Source organism: Ictidomys tridecemlineatus, chromosome 7 (assembly GCF_052094955.1).
Source record: "Ictidomys tridecemlineatus isolate mIctTri1 chromosome 7, mIctTri1.hap1, whole genome shotgun sequence".
NCBI classification, from domain to species: domain Eukaryota; kingdom Metazoa; phylum Chordata; class Mammalia; order Rodentia; family Sciuridae; genus Ictidomys; species Ictidomys tridecemlineatus.
Genome location: NC_135483.1, coordinates 74,263,389 through 74,279,081, shown reverse-complemented (window position 1 = coordinate 74,279,081; position 15,693 = coordinate 74,263,389). Strand labels below are relative to the sequence as shown.

General features: G+C 32.3%; 1 protein-coding gene across 4 annotated transcripts in view; it reads right to left on the bottom strand.

Moving 5' to 3' along the window:
- Atp6v1h (ATPase H+ transporting V1 subunit H) overlaps nt 1-15,693 on the bottom strand; it is a 103,017-nt gene that overhangs the window by 35,277 nt on the left and 52,047 nt on the right. For 2 of the 4 annotated variants that reach the window (XM_005322904.5, XM_005322906.4), the window contains 3 exons: nt 14,085-14,263; nt 12,626-12,751; nt 438-539 (listed from right to left, as the gene is read on the bottom strand). In XM_005322904.5, the coding sequence (XP_005322961.1) occupies nt 438-539; nt 12,626-12,751; nt 14,085-14,263 (407 nt within the window). The remainder of the gene's footprint in view (nt 1-437; nt 540-12,625; nt 12,752-14,084; nt 14,264-15,693) is intronic. The other 2 variants (XM_040294054.2, XM_078017167.1) reach the window with 1 other exon arrangement.

The window sequence follows — 15,693 nt, the reverse complement described above, 5'->3', positions numbered from 1 at the left end:
TATAATTCCAATACTATCTTTCTACTATAACTTTTCTTAAAGATGTTGTATTTTCTATTATACTTTGAACCTACTGAGGTCAATCATAACTTATAAGTCATCTCTGGAACTACAAATAGTAATAGAAAAATAACAGGTGCTCACAAAAAGTCTAATGAATTAAATTATAAAAACCAGAGAAAATCCTTAACATGAAGTTTCTAATGTAATCTCTGATAGCTACTACATAATACTATTATTGCAAGTGTTCTTATATTTTTATACTACTCATTTTTAATTGGGTTTATCATAATTCACACTATTATGGTAATCTTGATTCCATTTACTCAATTAGTTCCTCTACTAAACCACTCTATTTTACTTATATAGGCACATTACTTAGGATTCTATGTTGAAGATTTTAAAAAACCCAAATGAAATTATTGGTTTTCTCTTACCGTTTGCCTCGTGGATAATGCCGCACATATTCTCCAACATCATGTGCAGCAACAGCTAAGACTTGTGGATCATCTGATACCTCCAAAAGTTTTGTCAAGATTCTGTAATAAATTTAATCCAGAGAGAGCAAGTTCTATTTTTTCCTATAGATCACAGATATAATCCTAACATTTTCTTCAAACTAGATGTTTATAAACATAATCATATTCTTTTAAGAATTTCACTATTATATATAAATTAGCAGTTCTTAAGCCTTTGTACATATATAACAGGTTAACTTGAAGATTCACAAAATACACCAAGCTGAGTCCCAAAATACCATAGGCTCCCTCTCCCTCTAAAGAAAGACAGCTAGAATGTAAGTAAGAGTTATTTTAATATGAGACTACCAGTGGATCTTTGTTAATTATATTTGTTAAATAAATCACTTGTAAATCACAGCACCAATTGTTAGTATTGGGACAGATTCTTCTCAGCACCCTACAATCAAGATGATAGATTAAGCACTAAGCCACTCTCTCTTGCCTTATTTCTAATAAAATACTGGGACTAAGTCCAATCACTAAAGCAACTGAATGTTTTCTAGAAGATGGCAGCCTAAATCCACCATTCTGAGTCTCTTGCTTATCTAATACTTTCCCTCATGCAACCATACAGAGTGAAACTTCTTTCAGAGCCTCACAGGTATCATGAGACTATGAACTAGGGATTGAAGCAGAGAAGGCTGCTGCTGGTCTACTACATTTTCTACCTCTCTTCACAAAGACCACCAGCGAGAGGATGTGGATCCACCCAGGTGATGTAAAAGTCCCTGGGTGAAGGGGGAGGAAGACAGTGCTGCTCAGAATCCAAGGAGCTGGGGAAAGACTGCTTTCCTCTTATTCAAGAAGCACATAATTTCTGTTATTTAAACTGTTCAAAGGCCCAGAAATGGAGGGGAAACATCTCAACTCCTTTCATAAACAGAGAATATTATAATAACCAATCAGAATAGCAAAGTTTAAATGGCTAGGTAGAAAACTAACATAAAACAATTGTTTTCTAATATGCCAGCAACAGACACCCAGAAATAGAAACTTATCAGGAAAAGAAACATATGTTTCTATTTCCTTAACAAAGTATCAAACTGAACTCAGGAGTGAACTCAAAAAGATAATTTATTCAGCTATCAGCTCAAATGTACCCTCTTGCTTAAGAGCCATATCACTAAGGCAGGACTCTCTGTGATACTCTTCTCGTACTTCATTTTTCTTCATAGTACTAATTGCCACCCATCATTACATTCTCTATCTCCTTGATTGCTTATTTAGTCTTTCTACCCCCAAATACAATGTAAGCTTAATGACAATAAAGACTTATATTTGCCAATATATCTGCAACAACTAGAACCAGAGTGACCATTCAATAGATACTCCAACAAACACAAGAAAAATATAAATCAATAATTTAAGTGTTAGATTGGTGATGCCAAGTGGGAAAAACAATTTTGACAGCTCCTGATGGAATTTAACATACACAGATCCTTAAACCTAGCAATTCTATTTTTAGAGCACTTCCTTACAGAAATGTTTTCACATTTTCACAAATATATATATGTATGTATGTATATATATATATATATATATATACACACACACACACACACACACACACACACACACACACACACACCATCTTTTAAAATGTCTACAACAGGGCTGGGGGTATACCTCAGTGGCAGAGTACTTGCCTAACATGAGCAAGGTCCTGATTAAATCCCCAGTACAAAAAAAAAAAAAAAAAAAGACTAAGTCATTTTAGTGACTTCAAGTTATCATTTGTACAAAAGATAAGTATCAGATTAAGACTCAGTGGTAGAGTGCTCGCCTAGCATGCATGAGACACTGGGTTCGATCCTCAGCACCACATAAAAATATTGTGTCCACCTCATCATTACCCTAAGTATATGTATTAATACACAAATGGTGTGAATATACTGTGTGTACAACCTGTGATATGAAAAATTGTGCTCTATATGTGTAATATAAGTTGTAATACATTCTGCTGTCATATATAACAAATTAGAATAAAAAATTTTTAAAAAATATTATGTCTACCTAAAACTAAAAACTAAAAATTAAAAAAAAAGAAAAAAAACATCCTTAGTATGATGGTGATAGTAGAAAAATTCATCATTACTTTCATCACCATCATTCATTACAATTACCCAGGTGAGATATGTCTAGGCCCCAAAAGAACACTGGAGAGTCTACCTTTGGTTCCGGTTCCCCCAGAGAGGAATCTGAGATAGAACAGCAGTGAAGAAGACTCACTTCAGTTCTGTATGCCTTCACGAGTGCCGGAATGACCTGAACCAGGTCTACTTGATATGACTTGGATTTCATAGATTTAGCAATACACACATTTAAAAAGGTTACCTAATTTTACCAAGATGTTCAAGATGTTATTATGCCTTGCAATTGCTAATTATTTAAGATATTTAATAAAAAAATTGAAACCACTGAGTGGTTCATTTTCATACAAGCCATTTATTTACAAAATATGTCCTATTTCTTAAAATCTTAGTAGGAAATAAAAGACAACTATCTTTACTTTTATTATTTACATTACAACAAATATATAAGAGCAATAAAAACCTCTCTTTGTTCAAAATTTTTACCAATCTATGAAATTTGCTTACTTTGATTTCTAGATAACATTTACTTGGCAATGTCTTCTAAGACTGAGGCCTAAGGTCTCTATCTTTTCCTGTCACCATCTCAGCCTATCAATCAGCTAGCTAAAATCTATTAACAACAGGAAGCACTGATAAAGACCCCTGTTGTCAATTAAGGAATCATTTCATTTCATCATGAAGTAATTGTACACCTTCTACTTTCTGGAGTAACTGGGAAATTTGGATTTCCAAGCTATAGAGAAGAAAGGAATAACCACTTGTTATCCATACTATGCATGTTTCAAACTGTGTAAAATATTCTCCACAACAACACATAAATGATAAAATGAGACTTATAGAAGTTAGGTAATATGCCTTTCAACATTTCAAATGTTAAAATGATGTTAAAAATGTTGCAATTGAGAATCTTAATTATTATCTGCTAACTGTCCAGCCACACACATAACACAACTGCGCCCTGATAGAAATTCTTTCAACTCCAGCATATGTAATCTAAAAGATGAAACAAGATATATATTCAATTTTCCATATACTTATATTTTGAACACTCCAAATTATGCATGTTTCCTTTATAAAAGGCCAATTTACAAGTTATTCTAAAGTTAAATTCAGTTGAATTTAACTTTAATTTAATTTTAATTTAATTTTAAAAGATTAAACTGATATTATCTTGACATTTTAATAAGATATAGCTTTAGGAAGTTGTAAGTAAATTGTATTAAAATTTATTAAACATAATATTTATTCTGATTACCTCAAACTGGATGGAAGTCAGAAAATTAGAGCTCAAGCCAAACCTGGTTGCCAACTGCCTTTGTAAATAAAGTTTTACAGAAACATAGCCATGTTCATAGTTTACTTCTTGTTCATAGCTGCTTTACCACTACAACAGTAGTGTTAAATAGTTGAGACAGGGAGTAAATGATTCAACAAGTATAAAATACATAACATCTGAGCCTCTATAGAAACAAAGTGTGTCAATCCCTGTCTTAAACCATATTCAGTGGCTTAAACCATTCTCCATGTGGCTGAAATCCTGATACCCAAAATATGATGTACAAACTAACAACAACAGTACCACCTAGACACCTGGAATCACAGGCCCTACTCTAAACCTACTAAGTTAGAATTTGCATTTGAATATGATCCCATAAATATTTGAAAAGCACAGTCAGACTCAAAGAATTCTAGAATCAGAAAGAATCACAGAGACTTTCTATTAAAATCTACCAAACACAGAAATTATTTTAATGGTTCTCTTTGAGGGACATTTAGTCCACTGATATCTTCCTATTGTCTGTAAGTCTGTTGAAGTATGGTTTCTATTTGTAATATTTAAATTATTAATATAAATGTTCAAAATATGTTACAAAAAATACTTTTGTTAAGAAAAAAGAGCTCCCTCCCAAGCCATCTCTGAGTACAGTTAGTAAGTCAACAATAGATTCATCAATCATAATCTAAATTTCTATCACATTAACCACAAGCTGTGATTCTGTCAAATACTCTAATGGCACCCAAACAGGAACATGCCACACAGCTTTGTAGTTAGAACAAACTTGACTTACAACTCTGATGTTTGTTAGAAATGCTGTCTTGAAAAGTGTCTATATAAATTCAAAACAGAATTAAAGCTATTATTCTCATTGATCACTTAACAAATTTGCTCTGATCCTTCTTCACAATGTTTCCCTGCCTGTTTTATAAACTTGTTGCTCTCTTGGCTTCGCTTTTAACTACCATCAATGATTTTTTACATTTCAGAACATTTTCTTATTCAAAACACATACTTATTTCAAAACTATAACATAAAAGCTCCAAGATATTTTTGAATACCATTGCACTCAAAGGTAATAGAGGAAAAATCAAACTTATATCACATACTTGCTGAGTCTGAAATTACCCCAAAATATGTCACAGCCTGAAATAAGTGTGGTTCTCCACAGATGAAAAGGTCAGCACTCACAGTGCTTTTAAAATAGCAGAATTAAACAAAGACTGCAACTGCATCTATCTCTTCAAATAGTTTTAAGAACAGCACTAATATACCCTGTCTATCATCCTATGCAACTAATTTTCAGGAATAAGATGAACAATGATTTCAAACTTGTCATCATCATGTAAACATAAAAGAAAAACAAAATACCAAATGCCATTTTTTCTGGTTATTTAGAAAAATCACAAAGGATCATACAAAGATAAAAAGGAATAATATGATGGAGTAATAAAACCTAATGCCAGGAAATAGAATGTGCACTTCAAATGCTCGTATTATGTGTATCATACATAGAAATAAGATCTAAATAAGAAATATATGCATGCCTAAATATATTTCATCAAATACATGTATCTACTTTTGCTCCTTCTGTCTCAGATTACACTGTTCAATATGACAGCCACTAATCACATGTGGCTATATAGGCAAGTGCTCTACACTGAGCTACATCCCCAGTTCTACCTGTGGCTATTTAAAGTTAAATTTATTAAAATTAAATTCTAATATTAAGGTTTTTTGGTGATACCATCAACATATCAAGTACTCTTTGGCCATAAACTACCATACTAAGTAACACAAATACAAACTATTTCTACTTGCACAGAAAAGTGTCATGGAAAAGTAGGAAATTAAAAATTATAAAAGGCATCTGTAAAAACATCAAAAAACCAAATGAACTGGTATAAACTTAATGAAATATAATCAATACCATAACATTATTTGAAAGTAATCCAATATAAACTAAGGAATATGCCACGTTCATAGACCGGAGGACTACCTCTCCCAGCAAGTTTTTTAAAATATCAATTCCTTCTAGAATGAACTATTGATTCAATCTGAGGCAAAATCCCAATAAAACCATTTACATGACAAGCTTATTCTAATATACATATAGAAACATAAAAGGCAAAATCCAAGACACCTTGGAAAAACAACAAATTTGGAACACTCATATTATCAGAGACCTTGACTCACTATAAAGCATGACAAATTAACATAATGTAGCACTGGAATAAGAATAGAGAGATAATGGAATGAAATAAAAAATTCAGAAAGACATTTGCATAGTAGTGATTCTAGCCAAAGCAATTAGGCAAGAAACAGAAATACACTCAGATTAGAAAATAAAAAGTAAAACCACTTCTATTTGCAAATATCATAATCTTGTACTAGATAATGCAAAAATTCAATTAAAAAGCTGTTTAAACTAACAAAAAGAGTTCCAAAAGACTGAAGAATATGAGATTGACCTATAAAAATCAAATATATTTCCTTAAGCTTACAGTGAATGATTGAAAATTAAATTAAGAAAAAAAATCCATTTGTACTAGCGTCAAAAGCAAAATTATTTAGAAATAAATTTGACAAAACAAATGTAAAACTTGTACTCTAAAAATTTAAAGCATGGTCAAAAAAAATATGATGTAAAAAACAGAAAAAACTTATTTAAAGTCTATATATTAAATAGTTAAAAATTATTTATAGCTTCAACACAATCTCTGTTAGAGTTACAACTGGTTTCTTTTTTAAAAAATATTTATTTTTTAGTTGTAGTTGGACACAATGTCTTTATTTTATTTAGTTATTTTTATATGGTGCTGAGGATCGAACCCAGGGCCTCACACTTTCTGGGTGAGTGCTCTACTGCTAAGCCACAATCTCAGCCCTCCAACTGGCTTCTTTATAGAATTTAATAAAGGGATTCTAAAATTCATAAGAAATAGCAAGGAACCAAGAGCAGACAAAACTATCTAGAAAATTAATAGGCTTCTAGTTTCCCATTCAACATATAAACAACTTGGAAGCTATTACTCCCTTCCCCCCAACAACTAAAAAGCTTGAAAATGAACTCTTCTTAAATTCATCAGACAACTGAGTTCTAAATGTACACTATTACCATGTGAACTAGAGAGACAGGTAAATACAGAGAATCAAACTTATTGAGAGCAGACGCTACTGCTGGCTCCATCAATTTGCAGGAATATTTCAAGTGTAACGAATAACTGCAGAAGATTTAAGCAGTGGCTGGCTTGAGAGAAAAAAAAAAAGTCCTCCTAGGGACTAATCTAAAATTGCCTGTATCTATTATACAAATTCAATCGAGACTGAATAACCTTGTAAAACAGCAAACAATAGGCCCAGACAGTTTCAGGAGTTAATTCTGGCAAACATTTAAAGAGAAAATGACATCACTTTTCTATAAAATATTACAGAAAATAGAAGGAGAAGGAATACTTTTTAAATCGTTCTATGAGACCAACATTATCATAATTCCAAAATCAGATAAAGAATCACAAGAAAGGAAAATTACAGAGTACTATCTATCTCTCATTAGCATAGATGCAAAAACCCTCAACAAATACTAACAAAATCAAATCCAACAGTATAAAAAGAATTATGCACCATGACCAAGCAAGACTGATTCTAAGAATGCAAATCTGATTTAATATTTGAGAATAAATTAAAGTCATCCATCATATTCAACAGGCTAAAAAAGAAAAATCACATGATATCATCAGTAGGTATAAAAACATCATTTGACAAAATTCAACACCTACTCATGATTAAAAAAAAATTATTCTCAGTAAATTAGGAATAAAAGGAAACTTTCTTGATAAAGAAGAAGTACAAAAAAATTACAACTAAATCATACTGAATGGTGAGACACTAGATGTTTCCTCGTAAGATCAGGAGGGATATCTTGTCTTGCCACTCATATTTGCTGTCATATTGGAAGTGCAGCTAGTGTTTAATAAAAAACCAAAAAGGAAATTATAGCAAAGATACAGAATATAAGGTTAATACATAACAGTTTTCCTATACACCATCAATGAACAATTGGAATTTGAAATTAACAGCACGCAAAAATAAAATACTTAGGTATAAATCCAACAAAATGTGTAAAAGATCTACATGAGATAGACAAATCAAATAAATTAAAGAAAATCTAAATAAACAAAGAGATTCTATGTATGTAAGTAACAAGACTCATTAATGTGAAAATGTCAATTCTTCTCAACTTGATCTATAGACACAATGCAATTCCAGTAAAAATTCAGCTGAGTTATTTTGTGGATATTAACAAATTAAATCTTGTTTCCATATATTTAGTTAGGGAGAGGCAAAAGACTCAGAATGGCCAGTACAATAATGAAGAACAACAAAATCATAGGACTGACACTACTAATTTCAAGACTTACACTAAAGTTATAATAGTCAAGTACAGTATGGTATTTACAAATGAATACACAACTAGATCAATGGAACAGAACAGAAAATTCAGAAGTGGACCCACACAAATATAGTCAACTGAATATTACTCAGCTTTAAAAAAAGAATGAAATCATAGCATTTTCAGGTAAATGGATAGAGCTGGAGAATGCCATGCTAAGCAAAATAAGCCAAACACAAAAAAACAAAAGTCAAAAGTTTTCTCTGATAAGTAAATGTTAATCCATAGTGGGGTGGAGGGGTTGGAAAGAATGAAGAAACTATGGATTATGCAGAGGGGAGTGAAGGGAGGGAAGGAGTTGTGGGGATGGGAAGAACAGTGGAATAAGACTAACACTATTACCCTATGTACATGTATGATTATACTATGGGTGTTACTCTGCACCATGTTCAGCCAGAGGAATGAAAAGCTGTACTCTATTTGTTTACAATGTGTCAAAACATATTCTACTGTCATGTATAACTAATTAGAATAAATTTTTTTAAAAAACTTATAGAAATGTATAATACAAAAAGTGAACCCCAAGGTAACAAATGTATTTCAGTTAATAACGAACTCTAGATAGGGCAAAGGGGTTGGAGGGGTGGCGAGGAGGCATGGGGTTATTAATGAGGGTGGAATGTGCTGATCATTATTATCCAAAGTACATGTATAAAGACACGAATTTGTATGAAGATACTGTGTGTACAACCAGAGATATGAAAAATTGTGGCTCTATATGTGTAATAAGAATTGTAATGCATTTCACTGTCATATAAATTTTTAAATAAATAAATAAATAAATAATGCATCAAATGCTAGCTTATCAACTATAATAAATGTGCCACACTAATGCAAGATGTTAAAATCAAAAGAAACTGTGCTGGCGGGGATTAACATAGGATGTAAGAATGCTCTGTACTTTCTGCTCAATTTTCATGTACACCTAAAATTTTTCTATAAATTAAAGTCTACTATCTTAAAAAGTTATAGTAAGGTAATTTGTGCATTGTTTGTAACAGACAAATCTGGCAATAAATCTAAATGCCTATTACTTAGAGATTGATTAAATAAGATGAACTCATTTTTTAAAAAAAGATCAAAGTCATGTCTAGTTTCAAAACTTACTATAAAGCTGAAGTGATCCAGACAGTGTGGTACTAGCATCAGGAAAACCATATAGACCAGTATAGCGTCCAGAAATAAACCCATGTGTGTATAGTCAGATAAATTTTCCAAAAGGGTCAAGAATTCAATGGGGAAAGAACAGTCTTTTCAACACACTAAAAAATCAGACAGCTACATGCAAAAGAATTGGACCTTCATCTTACACAAATATAAAAATAACTTAAAAGTGAATCACAGACCGACATGTAAGAGCTAAAACCACAAAAATATTAGAGAAAGCATGGGATAAATCTTTGTAAGCTGAACTTTGTTAATAAATTCTTTGACACAAAACCAAAAACACAAGGAACCAAAACAAACAAATTGGACTTGAACAAAATCCTAAGTAAGACTCTTACACTTCAAAGGATACCACCAAGAAAGCTAGGAATCACATAAAAGGGAGAAAATGCCTTGTAAATCATATGTCTGATCAAGGACTTATATTCAGAATATTCAGATGATACCCTGTGGTTCAACTTACAATTTTTTGACTTAATGAAGGTATGAAGAAATATGCACTCAATAGAAACCATACTTTTAGTTTTGATTTGTAATCTTTTCCAGAATATCAATATGCAGCACAATAGTCTCTCATGATACTGAGCAGTGGCAGGGATCCATCATTCCACCAAATCACAAGGGCAATCAACTGATAAAGTACAATGAACTATGTTGCTGTGATGTTTTAAGTTAGGTATATTAAGTGCATTTTTAACTTATACTACATTTATCAAGATGTAGGTATCATAAATTGAGGGGGCATCTGCATAAAGAACCTTATAACTTAAATAACAACAAGGCAACCCAATAAAATATGAGTCAAGGACTTGCTGGTAAGTGGATGGAATGGGAGACTATCATTCTAAGTAAAATAAGCCAGACCCAAAAAGTCAAAAGGTCAATTGTTTTCTCTGATATACAGAAACTAATACAAAATAAGGGAGTAAAAAAAGAGACAGAAAGGGAAAAAAAGTGGGGGAATAGAAGATCAATGAACCAGATGTAGGGGATTGAGGGGGGTATGGAGGAAGGACAGGATAAGGGAAGAACAGTGGAATGAATATAACCTAACTTTCCTATGGGTTAGGACTTCCTACTTCTTTTTTTTTTTTAGTTGTTGATAGACCTCTTATTTATTTATATGCAGTGCTGTGAATTGAAACCAGTGCTTCACACATGCAGGGAAGTGCTCTACCACTGAGCCACAGCTCCAGCCCCCTAACTTTCCTATGTACATATATGAATAAGCCACAGTGAATCTCACCATCATGTACATCCACAAGACACTAACTGAAAAAAAAAATAGCAGAAAGACTAGTAGAGCAGAGGGAATGGATATTATGTATAACTAAAAACAATCAATAAAAATATGTATAGAAAGCAAAATATTTACCTATATGTGTGTGTGTATGTGTGTGTGTGTGTGTGTGTACACGTACATACATACACATCAAGGATTCAATAGCTACTCCTCCAAAGAAGATATAAGGTGGCCAATGAGCATAAGAGAAGACCTTTGAGATCATTAGCCATCAGGAAATACAAATAGAAACCTCAATAAGCTACCACTATATATGCACTAAAATGATTGGAATCAAAAAGTCAAATAATAAACCTTAGTAAAGAGGCACAAAAATCAGAAACTTCATACAATGTTGGTGGAAATCTATAATTTTATAGCTATTATAATTTTAATAATAAAATCATTTTAATAAATTGTTATTATCTTACATCATAGTTTTAATTACAATTTTAAATTATTATAATTTTATAACCATGTAGCCACTTTGGAAAAATAGTCTAGCAGTTCCACAAAGGTTAAATGAAAAATTACCAAATAACTAAACAATTACACTCCTAGTTATCTACCCAAGCAAGAGAAATACAAACTTTACATCCACACACCAACTTCTACAGCAAGTATCACTAGTCTTATTATTCATAATAACCAAAAAGTAGAAACAATCCAAACATCCATAAACTGATGAGTTCAAAATAAAATGTAGTCTTATTCATACAATGGAATATTACTCAACCATAAAAAGGAATGAAGTACTGATAAATGCTGCAACATGAACCTTGAACCTATGGTGAGTGAAAGAAGCAAGATACAAAAAGTACAAATAAATGACCCCATTTATGTGAGATTATGTGAGAGAGACATGAAGTGGTTGTTTCAAGCTGGGTAAATGGGTGGATAGAGAGGTGATAGCTAAAGGACATGGGAATTATTTCAGAAAATGTTCTAATATTGACTGTGTTGATAATCATGCACAGCTGTGAATGAATCCGACATTTTGAATAGATGAATTGTATAATATGTAAATTGTACAGTAAGATACCTGCACATATGTGGTCACCTATCATGACAAAGATAAGCCTGCAAAACACTGAGAAAATGTTATTTTCAATAAAGGGTGCTAGTTCAATTAAATAGCCATATAAGGAAAAAAGTAGATTTTTTTACTTCTACTTTATACCTTACCCAAACATCAATTCCAGATAGATGGACTTCTAAATGTTAAGAGGTAAAATAATAAAGCCTCTATAAATTAACATAAAAAGGAAGCTTCATGAACTTAAGTAAGCAAAACCTTCTTAACCAAGACATAGGACATATGTCTTAGGGAAAGATTAATAAATTGAGCCACATTAAAATTTAAAGCTTTTGGGCTGGGGATGTAGCTCAGTGGTAGAGCACTTTGCTAGCACATGTGAGGCACTGAGTTAGATCCTCAGCACCACATAAAAATAAATAAAGGTATTGTATTCATCTACAACTAAAAAAAAATATTTTAAAAATTTTAGAGTTTCTTTTCATCCAAACACCATTAGAGAGTGACATAGCTGATGCAGAATGAGACAATATAGTTGTAAGGAATATATGAAAAAATAAGTCATACTCTGAATACAGAATTCCCATTAACATGCAAAAATAAATAAATAAAGACTTAAATGGGTACTTCTCCAAGAAAAGATGATGTCCCAATAAAAAGGCATTCAACTAAACTATTCAGATGAAAACATAAACTAAAACCATAGAATATGTAAGATTTAAAGAATGACAAAAACAAAAGTTGATGAGGATTTGAAATAACAGGCGTTAAGAGTGTAAAGTGGGATAAAAACTTACTTCAAGAGCTCATAATTCTTCTCATTTAGCCTCACAGCATTCTCTCTCCAAAATTTCTCAGATTTGTGCACAGGACTCCATTCCAACCTTCCAGATTTAAGTTCTGAACTATATTCATCAAATGAGCTATAAAATTTTTAAATGAATATTGTGTATAATAAGAATCTGAGTTATTCCAAAATTAATCATAATCAAATTTCTTCACTGGTGATTTAAAATTATGAAGACTGACAATATATAGTAACAAACTATCACTAAATAAAGTTTAAGTAGATTTAATAATCTTTAATGAATTCTATGAAATTTTATTCAAAATACTAAGATCAAAATTTTATCAAAGTACTCACTCCTGAAAATTTGAATACTGCATGAAATATTTAAATGGGCACTTGTTTTCAAAATCCTTATCCCAGTAAGTACATGAATATGTATTAGGAAAAAAAACTGTTTAATCTATCAGAATTTCTACTGTGACACTTGAAATACTGATGTTTGCCAGACTACTAGGCATAATAATGTGAAGATATGTAAAAGCAGAGTACTTTAACATAAAATAGCATACCCTAATACCTTTAGACTATATCATAAACTATGATAATTTATATATCATAAAAATAAAATCACAAATATCTGTTCAATATTTTACAATGTGACTACCAATAATGTAGAGGTAACTTATTAATTGAAATAATCCATTATAGATTAATTAAAAACATCTATATGTATAACAAACTGCAGTGCACTTTAATTCAGAAACCACTCACTCTGTGTACAGTAACTTGGTTATTCAGAACATCATAATCTGATATTTTTTAACATGGTCAGCTAGTAGACAATGTCAGGACATGCTGAGATTTTCTTTCAAGTAAAAACTTAAAAGAGATGTAGCCATTAAATATTGACTGGTAATTCAGTGAAAGCATGATAAGTAAGATGATTGGGGTATCCTGTTCAAATAAAGTAGTTACTTAAGTTTTATGTAGGGCCAGTTGGTATAAAAAGTGATAGTATTTTTAACATTCATATCCTATACCTTATAACAACAAAAATAGAGATTAGCCAACTGTACACATCACTTTCATTCACTGTTTATAAATAAAAATGGTAATCTCAACGGAGAAGAGGTAACCCACAGCTCTAACCAACTGTTGCCATGTAAAAATGATATTTCAAGAGAAGACAGCATATCTTAGGGAATGCTCTTGATTTTCATACTTGGCCATCAATTTCGATTCTGAAAAAGTTATGCAACTCAGCATATGTACCTGTAGCCCCAACCCCCCAGGAGACTCAGGCAGGAAGGATCCCTGGAACCCAGGAGTTCACAGCCAGCCTGGGCAACACAGTAAGAACCCCCACTCCCTGCCAAAAACAAAATAAAACAAAAAGCTATGCAAATCAAACAAAGCCCAACAGATCCAGTATATGAGAATTTTTTAAAGTAATAATACGAACACACCTAAGGTCCTGGACACTTTCACCAAGTTTTTCTAAAAGAAATTTGATGTCTTCGCTGATATCTTCATCATCATACTTCTGCTGTTCCAGGTTCTCCAACTGTTTCAGAACTTTGCACTGAATCATAGCCAAAGCATATTCTTGACGAGTTTCTCTTTCAGTTGACTTTTCTAAAAAGTTCTGGGTTAGAAAAAGAAATAATAAAAAACTTTATAATTTTGTCACATGATGTTCCCAGATTTCTTCATTTCCTTTTATATCCTCTAACTTTCCTTCTGTTCTCAGATATAACCATCACTTTTAAGTCAATGACTTCATCGTGATATCCTCCTTCATGAGTGCCTCTCCCTTATTAGAACTCTACCTTTGATTACTTACATACTGTTATAGTTTGAATCTGAAAAGTCTCTCAAACTCCCAGGTGTTAAAAGCTTGGTCCCCAGCCCATTGTGTTACTGGCAGGTAGTAAGAACTTTACAGATGGAGCCCCTAATGGAGGAAGGAGGAAGTTATGTCACTGGAAGCATACCTTTGAAGGGGATATTGAGACCTTGGCTCCTCCATCTCTCTCCCTTTGCTTTCTGGCCACATATGAGGTTCTTCCTTCACCACATGCTCCCCACTATGATGTGTCCTTCTGCTCAGGCCCAAAGGCAATGGGACCAAGAAACCACAAAACTGAAACCATGAGCCACAATAAGCCTTTCCTTCTTATGGGCTGATTATCTGAGGTATTATGTCACTGTGATGAACGTTGACTAACACACATACTTCTGGCTTACTAAACATATTTATTGGCCCAGACAAGCTTCACAACACTAAATACACTAAAAACAAAATCCACCACAATCATTTCTCACAGCCCTGCTTCTGAGTACAATACAGTGAACTTCATTTGTTGTCCAGTTAGAACACTAAGGATGCTAAGAAAAATAGTGCTCCTGTGATTATCTCTCTAGTTTCCAGTCAATTACATATTTCCCCCCTTAGAAATCTATGCACAAAGAACAGTAATTTTAAAATTCTCTTGCTTGAACAATTATCAGAAATTTTTTATGGTATTCAAACAGTTCCCTAACTTTCTTCTGCACTTGTCTATTTTTAAGAGAACTTACAAAGGGCTAGAGTTGTGGCTCAGTGGTAGATCACTTGCCTGGCATGTATGAGGCCTGGGTTCAATTCTCAGCACCATATATAAATAAATAAAGTAAAAAAAATTGACTGACAACTAAAAATACATTTTTTAAAAAAAAGAGTATTTCTGAAAATAGCAAAGGAATCAACAAATTAATAAAGATAAGCCGTTCATTGAATTAACCTAGGAACAAGTACAAACATGGTATTTTAACTAAGCTGGTAAAAAAGATCTAAGAAATCCCCCCACCAAAAAAATACCCTCATATAATAGCAATTCTAAATAAAGTATACTTGAAATTTGAAATTTCTTTTTGTAAGCAAGTTATAACCCTAACAGTTATGCTAAATACAGAAAGAGACTGAGCTTAGCATGTGGAAACCAAAGAGATCAATACCCACTGTTCTCCCCTTTATGTTTCCTCCAGATTTCAAGTGCCTTGAAAGTAATGGCTCATCCTTCTTTATATCACTTG